Source organism: Biomphalaria glabrata, chromosome 11 (assembly GCF_947242115.1).
Source record: "Biomphalaria glabrata chromosome 11, xgBioGlab47.1, whole genome shotgun sequence".
In the NCBI taxonomy this organism is placed as follows: Eukaryota; Metazoa; Mollusca; class Gastropoda; family Planorbidae; genus Biomphalaria; species Biomphalaria glabrata.
Window position 1 is genome coordinate 27,444,793 of NC_074721.1, and position 13,294 is coordinate 27,458,086.

The 13,294-nt window shown below is 38.5% G+C and overlaps 1 protein-coding gene across 1 annotated transcript; it reads left to right on the forward strand.

The window, feature by feature from the left end:
• The first annotated feature begins 5,636 nt into the window (after window positions 1-5,636).
• On the forward strand, window positions 5,637-5,924 carry LOC129921665 (nucleoplasmin-like protein ANO39). Its single transcript, XM_056003913.1, has one exon. The coding sequence runs from the start codon at window positions 5,643-5,645 to the stop codon at window positions 5,916-5,918; it is 276 nt and encodes a 91-aa protein (XP_055859888.1). The 5' UTR covers window positions 5,637-5,642; the 3' UTR covers window positions 5,919-5,924.
• The last annotated feature ends 7,370 nt before the right edge of the window (window positions 5,925-13,294 follow it).

Below are 13,294 nucleotides of genomic sequence, written 5' to 3' on the forward strand. Positions count from 1 at the left end.
CCTTATCCCCATTTTTATACATCCTTTGTCTAGAACCCTTTCTAGAATCTATTAGGTCTGACCCATCTATCAAAGGAACAAAAATCCCAGGACCCATCCCGGTAGTCAAAGTTAAGGCTTATGCCGACGACACAACATTTTTTCCCTCCTTTAAAAATGATATTAATAACATAGTTAAAAAGTTTACAATTTTTGGCCATGCCAGTGGTTCTAAAATTAATATAAATAAATCCTCAATAATGGGTGTAGGGAAGTGGACATTTAAGGAAAAATATTCTTTTAAACTTGTAAATAAAATCAAAATATGTGGTATAGAATACAATAGTAACCCTTTTTTCTTCTGTGAAGATCAGTGGAAAAATATTATTATTAAGGCATCCAATATAGTTAACATGTACAAGCACACAGGTTCTACTATTTTTGGTAGAGCCATCCTTATAAACAATTTGGTCATCCCAAAGATAGTCTATTTAGCCAATATTATAGAACCCCCTACAAAATACATATTTCAATTAAACAACATAATTAGAAGTTTCATCTTCAAAAACACACTTAAAAACATCAAACATACTACAATCATTCAAAATAAAGAGGATGGGGGGATCAATTTACAAGACATCAAAACTAAAATATGTGCACTCAGATTAAAATTCATAGGTCAAGTAGTTAAGAATCCAAATGATTTCCCCCTTACAATATACTATTATGGTTTGAGATTAAGCAATTTAATTCCAATACAAAACAACACTCCACACTATTTTGGCACAAACTTACATCCCTTTTACAGATCCATCTCAAGAACTCTTTCTGGCAATGAACCTTTAATACACAATAAATATAAAGAAATATACACAACATTAAAAAAACAGTTACAAGAAAATTTAGCTATTAGGATTAAATGGGGAAAAGATTTAAATGTAACAGATTTTAAAGACACTTTTACTAACCTTCATAACAAACACATTGCTACAAAAGCTAAGGAAATATCTTACAGACTTATCTTTGGGATGACTCCATTTTCAAAGAAAAAACCTGGTGTAAAATATTGTAAATTTTGTCAATCTGTTAATGGTGACAATGAAAAGCATTTATATATAGAATGTTCTTTATTTAGTAATGTTAGAAATACTGTAAGAGATTTATTAGAAGGAAATTGTGAAACCAATGTGAATATTAATTTATCTATTCTCTTAAATAAGTTACCTAAAACTAAACACAAGATGATACATAATTTCAACTTAATAATTGTATCAGAATACAGAAACTTAGTATGGAACAGTAGACTTAAAGCTGTGTATCATAATGTCATTTTTAACCCTAATGATTTGGACACAATATATAGAAATATAGTTGATTTTAAAATTGAACACTATAAAGGCTAACCCCAAATGTAATTTTACATTGACCCATTGTATGTACATATGTTATATATTAAATTAAGGAATTAAATTTTTTTTTTTTTTTATTTTTATTTTTTTTCAAGGAATTCTTTATTTTCTATCAATGAATTGGTAGATGCCATTTGTATCATAAATTATCAATTTATAAAGTCCGTTTAAACAATGAGGAAAATAAGGTTGAATGTATGGGTGTGTGTGTTTGTATGAGTAATAACTATTAAAAATTTGCATGTGTATGTATTTAATACATCATTTATTTGCTTTAAGATTATAATTACTAAAAATTACCTATAAACTATTTATTAATTTCTTTTTTTTCAACAAGAAATAGAATCAGGACTGGAAGATGCAAGGTGGAAATTTCTTTTGGTTACATCCCTTTGACCAAATTAATAAATTTTCAGGACAACCCAAACAGAACAGGATTTCATGAAAATGGACCAAATGGACTACTAAATTGTTAAAAAAAATAAAACAGAAACAAAAAAAAAAACAACAACACTATTACAATAAATAATAATAAAAATAAATTTAATCTCAAAATGAGTTACATGCCAAAATGAAATAATTTTTTAAGCTCTTCATACACATACTTACTTTGAGCTCTGTACTTTAATAGAAACCAAATTGCTTCATTATATGTACATTTTTGTAACTCTAGCAGACCCCAGAAATTCCTAAGGACAAAGGATGGAGGTCCTTTGTCTTAGGTTCTTAAGGGAAAAATTGTTGCAAAAATAATATAAATAAAAATGAATGCTAATAACTCATAAGTCTAAAAAAAATATATATATATTGTTACGAATCTCCCTATCCAGGCTCGCTGCAAATGGCACCATACACCACCAACTTAAAGAACTTGACAACTCTGGGCTTCAAAGTAACGTAATAGTTTAATGTCAATAAATAACAGCCAACACTGTACAATTGGCAGCACGTAACACAAGACTGTACAAATATCTCTCCGCCGTATCAACTCTTGCACTGGTCTCTGTCTCGTCTCGGACTTGTACTGAGCCGTTGTAACGCACTGTAGATCGGGAAGTTGTAACTCCCTCGTCTCTGATATCCTCGCTCTTTATATAGGGTCCCTGCTGGCCTTCTAGAACCGGACAGAACGTCGCTCGACCATTCTGGGTGGTCAGATGACTACAATTCTCGTGACGCTCCTGAGCTTTGTTCACGACGCCGATCCTTCCCGAACCGTCATGTTGAAACTCGTCTCGGCTGACCGTCATAACTCGTCACGCTCGACCGCTCATCTAGCGCTGGCCTGGGGCGATTGGCGTTGGCTGACTACACACACACACACACACCACCCCCATCTGTGCCACCACTAGGTTTATAACACTGCCCCCTCCTTAGATCTGTCCGTCCCGGGCAGATCCGGCTTCACCATGGTATTTGTGGAGTCTGTCGATGTGGACGACCTTCAGTTTGGACCTTGGGCTCTTTTGTATTCGATACACGACATCGTTGATTCTTTTTACCACGCGGTAGGGTCCTTCCCAGTCTGTTTGAAGTTTTGGGGACTTGCCTTTTCGTCTTTGTGGGTTGTACAGCCAAACTAGATCGTTCTCATGAAACCCAGCGGCATTGGCCCGTTTGTCGTACCTTGTCTTCACCTGGTCACTGTTGATCTTGATGTTTCTGCGGGCTAGAGCGTGAGTTTTCTCCATCCGTTTTCGGAGATTTGCGACATAGTCTGTCGAAGAGGCTGGCACATTTCCCGGAATCCCGAATAACAAGTCACATGGTAGTTGCAGCTCTCGGCCGAACAACATCTTTGCTGGAGTGTAACCGGTGGTGCTGTGAATCGATCCTCTATATGCCATAAGGAACATTGGGATATAGGTGTCCCAGTCATGTTGATGCTCATCGACGACTTTCGACAGGTGTTGTTCCAGTGTTCGGTTAAATCGTTCTACCATTCCGTCTGACTGGGGGTGAAGAGGAGTTGTGCGTGTCTTTTCGATGCCGAGTACCTGGCACATCTCTTGGAATATCTTGGATTCGAAGTTTCGGCCTTGGTCGGAGTGTAATTCCCTAGGAGCACCAAAACGGCTAATCCAATTCTCCACGAGTGTTTCCGCTATGGTGGTGGCTTCTTGGTTTTGTATTGCATATGCTTCGGGCCACTTAGTAAAATAATCTATCACCACTAGAATGTACTTGTTTCCTTTCTGGGACTCAGGAAATGGTCCGGCTACATCGATCGCTATTCTTTCAAAGGGATTACCGACGTTGTATTGCTGCATACGTCCCCTCGTTCTCCTGTGTGGGCCTTTTGCTGCTGCACATGTGTCGCACCTTTGGCACCATTCTTCTACATCATCTCGGTAGCCGAACCAGTAAAACCGCTGGCGTACTTTTTCAAAGGTCTTGTTGACGCCTAAATGTGACCCACTGGAATTATTATGAATTTCTTGCAGCACCTCAGCAACTCTCACTTTGGGCAGCAACATCTGTAAGCGATTGCATGTTCCATCTGCCGTTTCCCAGACTCTCTTGAGAACTCCATTGTCGATTGTCAGTGAGTCCCATTGCGCCCAATATGCCTTGGTTGCAGTTCCCTTATCAGAAAGGTGATGCCATTCCGGTCTTTGCCCGTCTTCCTTCATAAGCAGAATGGGAGCCAGATCTTCATCTTTTAACTGGTCTTCTCGAATTCTTTCGTCGGACCATGACTCGGAAGCTTGTACCCCAAGACGTTGGCAATCAATGATAAATCCCTTCTCTTCAACCTTGCTGCAGTGTTTACATTCCATTCTGCAAGGTCGTCGAGACAGCGCGTCAGCATTCTGGTGAGTTTGTCCTTTTCGGTGCTGTGTCTCGAAGTCATAGGTTTGCAAACGTTCAATCCACCTGGCGACTTGACCTTCAGGATTTTTAAATGACAACAGCCATTGAAGAGCAGCGTGATCTGTCCTAAGGATAAATTTTTGCCCATATAAATATTTGTGGAAATGTTGTATGGCATCCACAACTGCCAGTAGCTCACGCCTTGTGACACAGTAGTTTCTTTCGGCTTTGGACAAGCTCCGACTAAAGTAAGCTATGACCCTCTCAGTTCCATCTATCTTTTGGGATAAGACAGCGCCTATTCCAGTATTGCTCGCATCGGTGTCAAGTATGAACGTCTCGCCTGGTATCGGGTAGGCCAGAATGGGTGATGAAACAAGAGCCTTTTTAAGTCGCTCAAAGGCCTCCTGACATTCCGTTGTCCAAATAAACGGCCGCTTCGGTTCTGTCAATTGATGAAGGGCGCTACAGAGGCTGGAGAAGTTTGGTACGAAACGTCTGTAGTACGTGCAGAGTTCAAGAAAGCTCCTTAACTCCTGGATATTAGCGGGGATCGGCCATCCATTTACAGCTTCAACTTTATCCGGGTCTGTGCTGACTCCTTCCTTCGATACGATGTGCCCAAGGTACTTGACGCTCCTTCTGAACAAGAAGCACTTCTTTGGATTCAATTTCATTCCAGCGTTTCTGATTCGTTCGAATACTTCCTTCAGGTTTGCGATATGTTCCTCGAAGGTTCTGCCTATGACGATAATGTCATCTAAGTACACAAGACACGTGGTCCAGTTAAGTCCTCTTAGCACATGCTCCATTAGTCTTTCAAAGGTTGCTGGGGCGTTGCAGAGTCCAAAAGGCATAACGGTAAATTGCCAGAGACCATTACCAGCAGAGAAGGCTGTTTTATCTCTGTCCTCGGGGTGTAGTCCCACCTGCCAGTAACCGCTCTTCAGGTCAAGGGTGGAAAAGATCTGTGACCCAGCAAGTGTGTCCAATGTGTCGTCGATCCTAGGAAGCGGGTAGCTGTCCTTGTGTGTTGCGTCGTTTAATAATCTATAGTCGACACAAAATCTCGTGGATCCATCTTTCTTCTTTACCAAGACGATGGGTGAACACCATGGACCGTTGGATGGCTCAACAACCCCTTGCTGTCTCATTCGTTCTATGATGTCCATAGCTTCTTGGTGTTTTGCTAGCGGCAGGCGACGTGGTTGCTGTCGTATAGGCCTAGTGTTTCCTGTGTCTATTCGATGCTGGATTTGATTTGTTCGCCCAAAGTCCATTTCATCAGTTGGCAATATGTCAGAAAACTCTCTGAGGAATTGTTCTGCTTTGGTGTACTGTTCTTTCGACAAGATCGTTTTGACTTCTGTCAGAAGCTTAGTAACGTGCGGTTCACTGGACTTGAGTCTTTCGTCGGGGTTTTCACTGCTACGCCCAGCCATGGCCAACAGATCAAGAAATTTCTCTGAAAAAAGCAACAACACCAGCAGATTAGCTTCCGATGTAGCTGATGTGGAGTATTTTTGGATCGCTGAACTTAACTCCAGTAAGAAGAGTGTGACCTGGGTCATCAAGTCTCAGGAACCAGAGGAGGATGACGAGGACTTTATCGAGCACACCTTGTTCATTAAGATGGCTGTTCTTGGCTCTGATGCTGTGAAAGGTGAACAGAACATTATAACGCTGACCTCAACTGGCGGGGATGGAGAAGTATAAAAAGGTGTGATCGCTCACTTGACCCGAGGTGAAAACAGCTCAGCTCTCATAGATCTGACCATATCAGGCAAAATCGGCGCGACATTAACATTATCAGAAGGCAGTGGGCCAGTTTGCATTTCTGGAAACCAACTTTTAGAGTATCCAAAGGAAGAGGACTATCTAGACATGAGCCAGGATGAAGAAGGCTCTGCAGAATCTGAAGAAGAAATGCACGAGAAACTGAGGCAAGAGCTCCGTAATCGAGATCTGAAGACGAGCGGAAACAAAGAAACCTTACGAGCACGCCTTCGGGAAGAACTGGTGAAGGAAAAAGAAGATCCGGACACATATCTTTTTGAAGTCGAACCGGACTTGCTGGAACAGATCACCAGTAGCATGCAGCAACAGAGAACCAGTACCAGTATCATACAAGAACAGATGGCAGCAACATCTGTAAGCGTTAAGAATCTCCCTATCCAGGCTCTCTGCAAACTGCACCATACACCACCAACTTAAAGAACTTGACAAGTCAGGGCTCCAAAATAACGTAAAGGTTTAATGTCCATAAATAACAGCCAATACTGTACAATTGGCAGCACGTAGAACAGTACAAATAGCTCTGCGATAACACCGTTCCGCCGTATCAAGTCTTGCACTAGCCTCTCCGTCTCGTTCCGGGCTTGCACTGGGTTCAACAGATCGGGACTGACTTCACACACTTGGGCTCGTTGTGTCGGACTCGATCACAGACCAAGATCAAGACGCCGTTCGTCTCAACTGTACTTGATAGTACTCCGCACTGAACCGTCGTAATGCTCCGTACAGAACCACACCGTTGAACTGTGCTGTAGTCGACCGTGTTCTGAACTCCTGTCGTGAACCCGCTTTCTGAACCTTGCTGTATTGAGCCCCTTTTCTCGACCGTCTTGACTGCGACACCTCCGCTCTTTATATAGGGTCCCTGCTGGCCTTCTAGAACCGGACAGAACGTCGCTCGACCATTCTAGGTGGTCAGATGACTACAATTCTCGTGACGCTCCTGAGCTTTGTTCACGACGCCGATCCTTCCCGAACCGTCATGTTGAAACTCGTCTCGGCTAATCTGCTGGTGTTGTTGCTTTTTTCAGAGAAATTTCTTGATCTGTTGGCCATGGCTGGGCGTAGGGTAGCTACACCGGAAGCTAATCTGCTGGTGTTGTTGCTTTTTTCAGAGAAATTTCTTGATCTGTTGGCCATGGCTGGGCGTAGGGTTGAGAAGCTGAAGAAAGACTGTGGAACTACTGAAGTGCTGGACACGAGCGAAGTGTGGTCGAGCCTTGCGAAGAAGCGTCACGAGAATTGTAGTCATCTGACCACCCAGAATGGTCGAGCGACGTTCTGTCCGGTTCTAGAAGGCCAGCAGGGACCCTATATAAAGAGCGAGGATATCAGAGACGAGGGAGTTACAACTTCCCGATCTACAGTGCGTTGAAACTCGTCTCGGCTGACCGTCATAACTCGTCACGCTCGACCGCTCATCTAGCGCTGGCCTGGGGCGATTGGCGTTGGCTGACTACACACACACACCACCCCCATCTGTGCCACCACTAGGTTTATAACAATATATATAGTTTGGCAATACTTATTTTAAGGAACATTTTCAAAAATTTTTGTGAATGTTTTTTTTTTCACCAATTTCTGGACATTTGCTGTCATCATTTTATGGACCGTTGCTGTAACCTTTTTCTGGACCTTTGCTGTCATCATTTTATTGGACCTCTGCTGTCATCATTTTCTGGACCCCTTGCTGTCACCATTTTATAGATCTTCGCTGCAGCCTACTCCGCGATCATACTGAAAATCCTGGAATATGACTTTGATAAAAATGTCTTTTTTTTTTATGAAATTTTCCTTGTGTTATTATTAATTTAGAAGGATGTTTTGTGTGTTTTCTTTGAAAAAAAAAAAAAAAAAAAAAGAAGCCCAATAAAGAGGCCAAGAGCCCGAAAAAGAGGCAACGCCCAAAAAAGAGGCAAAGAAAAGAGGCAAAAGCCCAAGGATTCCTAGGATGTACTAAGCTAGACAACTGAAGTCAAAAGCTAAAAAACTGAGGTTTCCTAAAAAAAAAAAAAAAAAAAAAACGAGTCTGGACCATATCATTTATTCTCACTCCTAGAGGAATACCTGGTGGTAAGCCGAACTTAATCACAAGTTCCATCTTAATTACTCTGTGTATATTTCCATTGGATTTTATCATGTGTATTTTGCTTAGTTCATTTATATTTAATTAGTGCATTGTGTATTTCTCACTGGCGTAAGTAGAAAACATGAACATGGCTAATGTATATTTTATGTATTGCATTAATCTATTAATGCTACGTTGCTCAATTGATCATTGATGCAACCATGTATATATTTGTACATCTTATTTTATTTCCTTTATCTCGGTTGACAGTCTTGATAATTTTACTATCGCACTAATACTGCGCTTAGAAAGGAGATATGAGTTATCTCCCCTGTAATGAATTATCTCCCCTTTACTCATTTTACTCTAATGAGAGTTGCGCCGCTTGAACGGACACCCTCTCCATTCCAGCGCGCCCCATTGTTCTCGACCCACGGTCATATGTAAACAAATCGTCTGGGTCGCTGACCACCGCCCATTCCCCCCCCCCCCCCTTTCTCTTTCTCTATCCACCTGTGTTGTTTATTTGAGATTATTACTTCCCCTTCTATGTACATTTTTATATTATTACTTTCCCTTTTATGTACATTTTTATATTGCTACTATCTGCCATCTATTTTCCAAATCCCATTTGTCATCATCTCCTCATTGTGCTCTAAAGCAATTTCACCAATCTGACGAATGCACCTCAGTCGAGGGCATCGATAAGATGTATGAGAGACATGTTCTAACTTGTCTTTATTTATCCGCAGCCTCCCTCAGGTGTCTGCCTATTTATTTGCTATTTGCCGCTTAGTGTCTACTCGACGCCACTCAACTACTGCCTATGTGTTTAGTGCTATTCAGCGCTGCACTTGCCTACTAAGATCTACTCAACTCTACTACTTGGCGCTATCGACATTGCCCGCCTATTCGACAGCCCACCTGTCAAGCTATTAGGTGCGACGTCCCTATAGATTCAGATCTGTGTGAGACGTCATAGCTACGTTAACCCTCTGCATTTCACAGGACATATCCTGTCAACTACGCTGCCCACGGCAGATCAGCTCTGCCCGCAGTAACCTTGTGCCCACGGTAGCCGGCCACCCGCCCTACTGTGCCCACTACAGATATTAGATTTTGGGGATTGAGACTCCACAAGAACTATATCACCGGCGTCCCTCTATCCGCTAGAGCGCCACCTCCAGCTGCAGAACCTCAAGCCAGGACACAGCCAGCTGCGACATCAACAGGAATACCAGCTAAGTCAGAGGACAAAGTGATATACTCTCTTATTAGGTGCAAGAGTGATGATTAGACCTACTATTATTTAGAGATAGATGCAACCCCCCCCCTTTTATTCTTATATGTATATTTATGTAAATAAATATTCTTTTATTTTAACTTTTGTATCTATCTTTCATTGCTTTGTCTCGTTGCGTGTCTGCTCCCGATTCATATGCTGATAGGTTGGTGCGTGATAGCTTTAAAAATAATGATCCCCTAGACATTAAACGCGCCAAACACACATCACATTTCCCCACCTGTCACAACTGAGAAAAAACATTTGTTTTCGTTGTTGTTTTATCCACACAAGAAATCCATTATTTAAATTATACTCAAATTTTCAGATACAAGATAGATATAAAATTGACAAAATGGCAATAAAGGAACAAGCTCCGAGTAATCTATGATACAAACGCAAAATGCTACTCACCGACTGATCTATGCAAGTTCCTATAAAGAGATATCTTAAAATTGCTAACAGAATTGTATGAAATTTAGTAAACATGAATCAAATTTTAAAAAGTAAACAAATAGTTTATAAATTATTTGTAAATAACTATTTTGTTTGATATCGGAAATTGAAATAGCTTCTCTATTATTGAGATATGCAGCTATAAATGTGAAGATATATTCCTTACAAAGCTTTTTTTTTGTTTTATAAGTATTTTATATTTTGCTATTTTTCTCTTTGAAATATTTATTGCCAAGGAATATTTTATCACAGTTTTCATCTGTTTCAAAAATGTAAAAGCATTACTACTTAATTGGTCTTCATTTCATGGGTATTTTCTACCCAATCTGCTTGTACTATTGAAGTAGTCTCTGGTGATTTGTCAATCTGTATTTCTTCAAAGATGTTTAAACTTACTAACATTCTTTTTCTTTTTTTTTTTGTTGCTTCATACTTACTACATGTAATTATATCCTCACTGCTGGTCTCATGATTTATGTCTCGTTATTGCATCCAACAACAATTTCATAACATTCCCAATAATAATTTATTGTATTAAACTTTTTATTAATGTCATCTTATGGTCACTTATCGACCTTGGTAATTCCGAATTTATTAATGCCTTTTAAAAGGGATTGAATTAATCTCTGTTGGCGTTTTTCAAATTTGGTTGATATTAGTTTCTCAGTGTTCAGTAATGACCTTTTAGCTACAATAGCCGAGTATATCTTTGCTTTTGACATAGACAGGATATAGTTTCAATTTTGACGTTGTTTCTTCTAAACATTATATTACTTTTTTGTTTATGTTTTTACAGTAAAAAACAACATCCAATGAAGGTGTCTTGCCGAAGACAGGTGCAGATGACTAAACAATCTTTAAATAAATACCAGCACACAACGAAGATATCTATTTTTCCTTAAACACTCTCTATTTTATCATAAAGTCCCAACTTATGTTTGTATATCGCAATACTAGTGATAACTAGAATTATACTAATAGGGACACCTACACCTATACCAAGGTGAAAGCGTGCTTTGAAATTGCAATTTAATATAAACGTAATAAAAAATGAATTAATTAATAAAATTTAACACTAAAGACACACACTATATAATCATCTAGGAAAAAATATTTATTAGAACTTTGTTTTTCAATTGTATTAAAATTAAACCATTTAAAAAATATAAATATAGATAAAATCCTAAATTATAATGTATGTAAATATTAATAAGTACATTTAAGATAAATTTTATCTATTCAATTTACTTTCATTATTTATAACTGCCAAAGCAAAATGAATAATTAGGGACCATTTATCAACTTACGAATGTGCCGAGACTAAACTACAGAAAAACATCAGAAAATGGAAACAAAATGAACCAATTTAGGTCTTATAATAAATACTGAAAAGAATGAGGCCCTAGACTAGAACAAAAAAATAAATGAATAGAAAAAGAATGAAATACTTAGATGACATATCTTGGTATCTATGTTTAGAACTAACTAGACATCCACCAAATTCTCATAACTAGGTGTCTATCGGTCAAACATCATACCGACGTAATTGTTTTGTTTATAGAAGGCATGCAAAAAAAAAAGGATGAACAACTTCTACATAATCGTCCTTACAACTTTTCTGATAGTAAAGTGGCCAAACAGTGAGATGCTACAGAAAGATACTAGGTCTCACATTTAAAGACAGCATCAAAAACCAGAGACAGGGTTACTGAAGCGATTGGACCCCATGATGACCTGCTAACTATTGTAAAAAAAAAAGCAAGCAATTAATCTATGGTCATATTACAAGATCTTCGGGACTCGCAAATACTTTCCTTCATGGAACAGTACCAGGAAAGGAAGAAGACGCAGACAGAGAAAGCGATGGCAAGACAACATAAAAGAATGAATTGGCCTGCCATTGCCAGCCAAGAGGTTCTAACTAAGACAAAAGACAGAGGAATGGAAAAAGAAGTTCAACAAATCTTGCGTAGTGTCCCGCGATCCAATAGACTAAGGGATAGTTAAAAGCAGTGCTTTTTTGTGACGGTACGCACCGGTACGGCTTAACGGCACCTTTTTAAATTATTATTTAATTATTATTTTGAATATTACTGTTCTTGTATTTTAAAGTTTATTTTTGATGTATTAGTAGTTAAAAGTTAGGCAATCCATCACTGAGTACCGGCACCAATTTCTTTACAAAAACAAAACAGTTTTGGGTAAAGGAAAAGTTAAAAGTGGCCTGACAAAGTGCATAACGCAGAATGCTCTTTAATGTCAGCTTTCAAGGGAAAGCGAACTTAGGATGGTCAAAAAAACGCATCAGAGATTTTTAAAGCCTTCCTAAGAACTTTCAATATGAACCCTGCAACATAGGAGACAGAAGCAAATGATAGAACGTCACGGTGTTTCTATGTGAAAACTTGAGCCCAAGAGCTAGGGACAAGAAAACACTTTCAGACAAGTACCAGAAATGAATGACAAGGCAACTCACATAAACGGGAATAGCTTGCTCTGTGTGCATAAACTTCATAACTCACACGAGAACGTACAAGAGAATTGTGAACTCACAATGTCTTTGTAAGTTAATAAAATAAATCGTAACAAGCAAAGTAAAAAAATCGTTTGAAAAAAAATACGAAAAAACAAACAAACGACAAAACCTATTTGTAGGAAATAACTCAACACTATTAATTATATTTTAATAATGTTGTAGTTATTTCCCTTATTTGATTTCAAACAAAATAATTATTAACAGGTATTTAATTGATTGGTTTTTGAATTTTTAGAAAGCTTTTATCAACTCACTCTGTCTGTCTGACCGAAAGTTTGAACCAATCTCAGATCAAGCTGAAATTATGCATCTTTTTTTTTTTTACATGACATTACAAGAAACAATACAAAAATAAACAAATTAGTTAATAAAATATTGGCAATTAATTACTTTGTTTGGTATCTCAAACTAGGGAAAGCGATAGTACTTGACTGAAGTAAAGGTATAAACTAAATGTTTCCCAATTACATTAGCTTGTCTTCTGAGGCTTAGAGTAAACAAACATAAAATAGAAACAATAGATAACTATACAATTTTTTTTAGGTTTTTACCAATTGTTTTAGTTTAGCGCAATTTCATGCTTTTAGCATTCTTAATTTTTTTTTTATATTAGTTGGCATTGCCAATGAATATTTGAGCAAAGATTCAATTTGATTCGAGACTAGGTGTGGAAGAAATAATCTGTAAACACTTTTTACCAGACAGAGTTGATGATATTTCGGTCATCAATAAATTAAAACAGAAGTCTTTTGTTCTAACAGAGAAGTTTTGTTGCTATCTTATGTTTGTTTGTTGTGTCGCCATGGAGTCATTCTTTATATCAGAGCCTTTCAACCTATTTGACACGCTTACACCTTTTCATATGTTTTCCCTTAAAAAAAACATCAGCCCTCCTCCCTTCTTTTTCCCTGACAAATACAAGCAAAGGTACAGAAGAAGGCAAATGTAAATAAAAA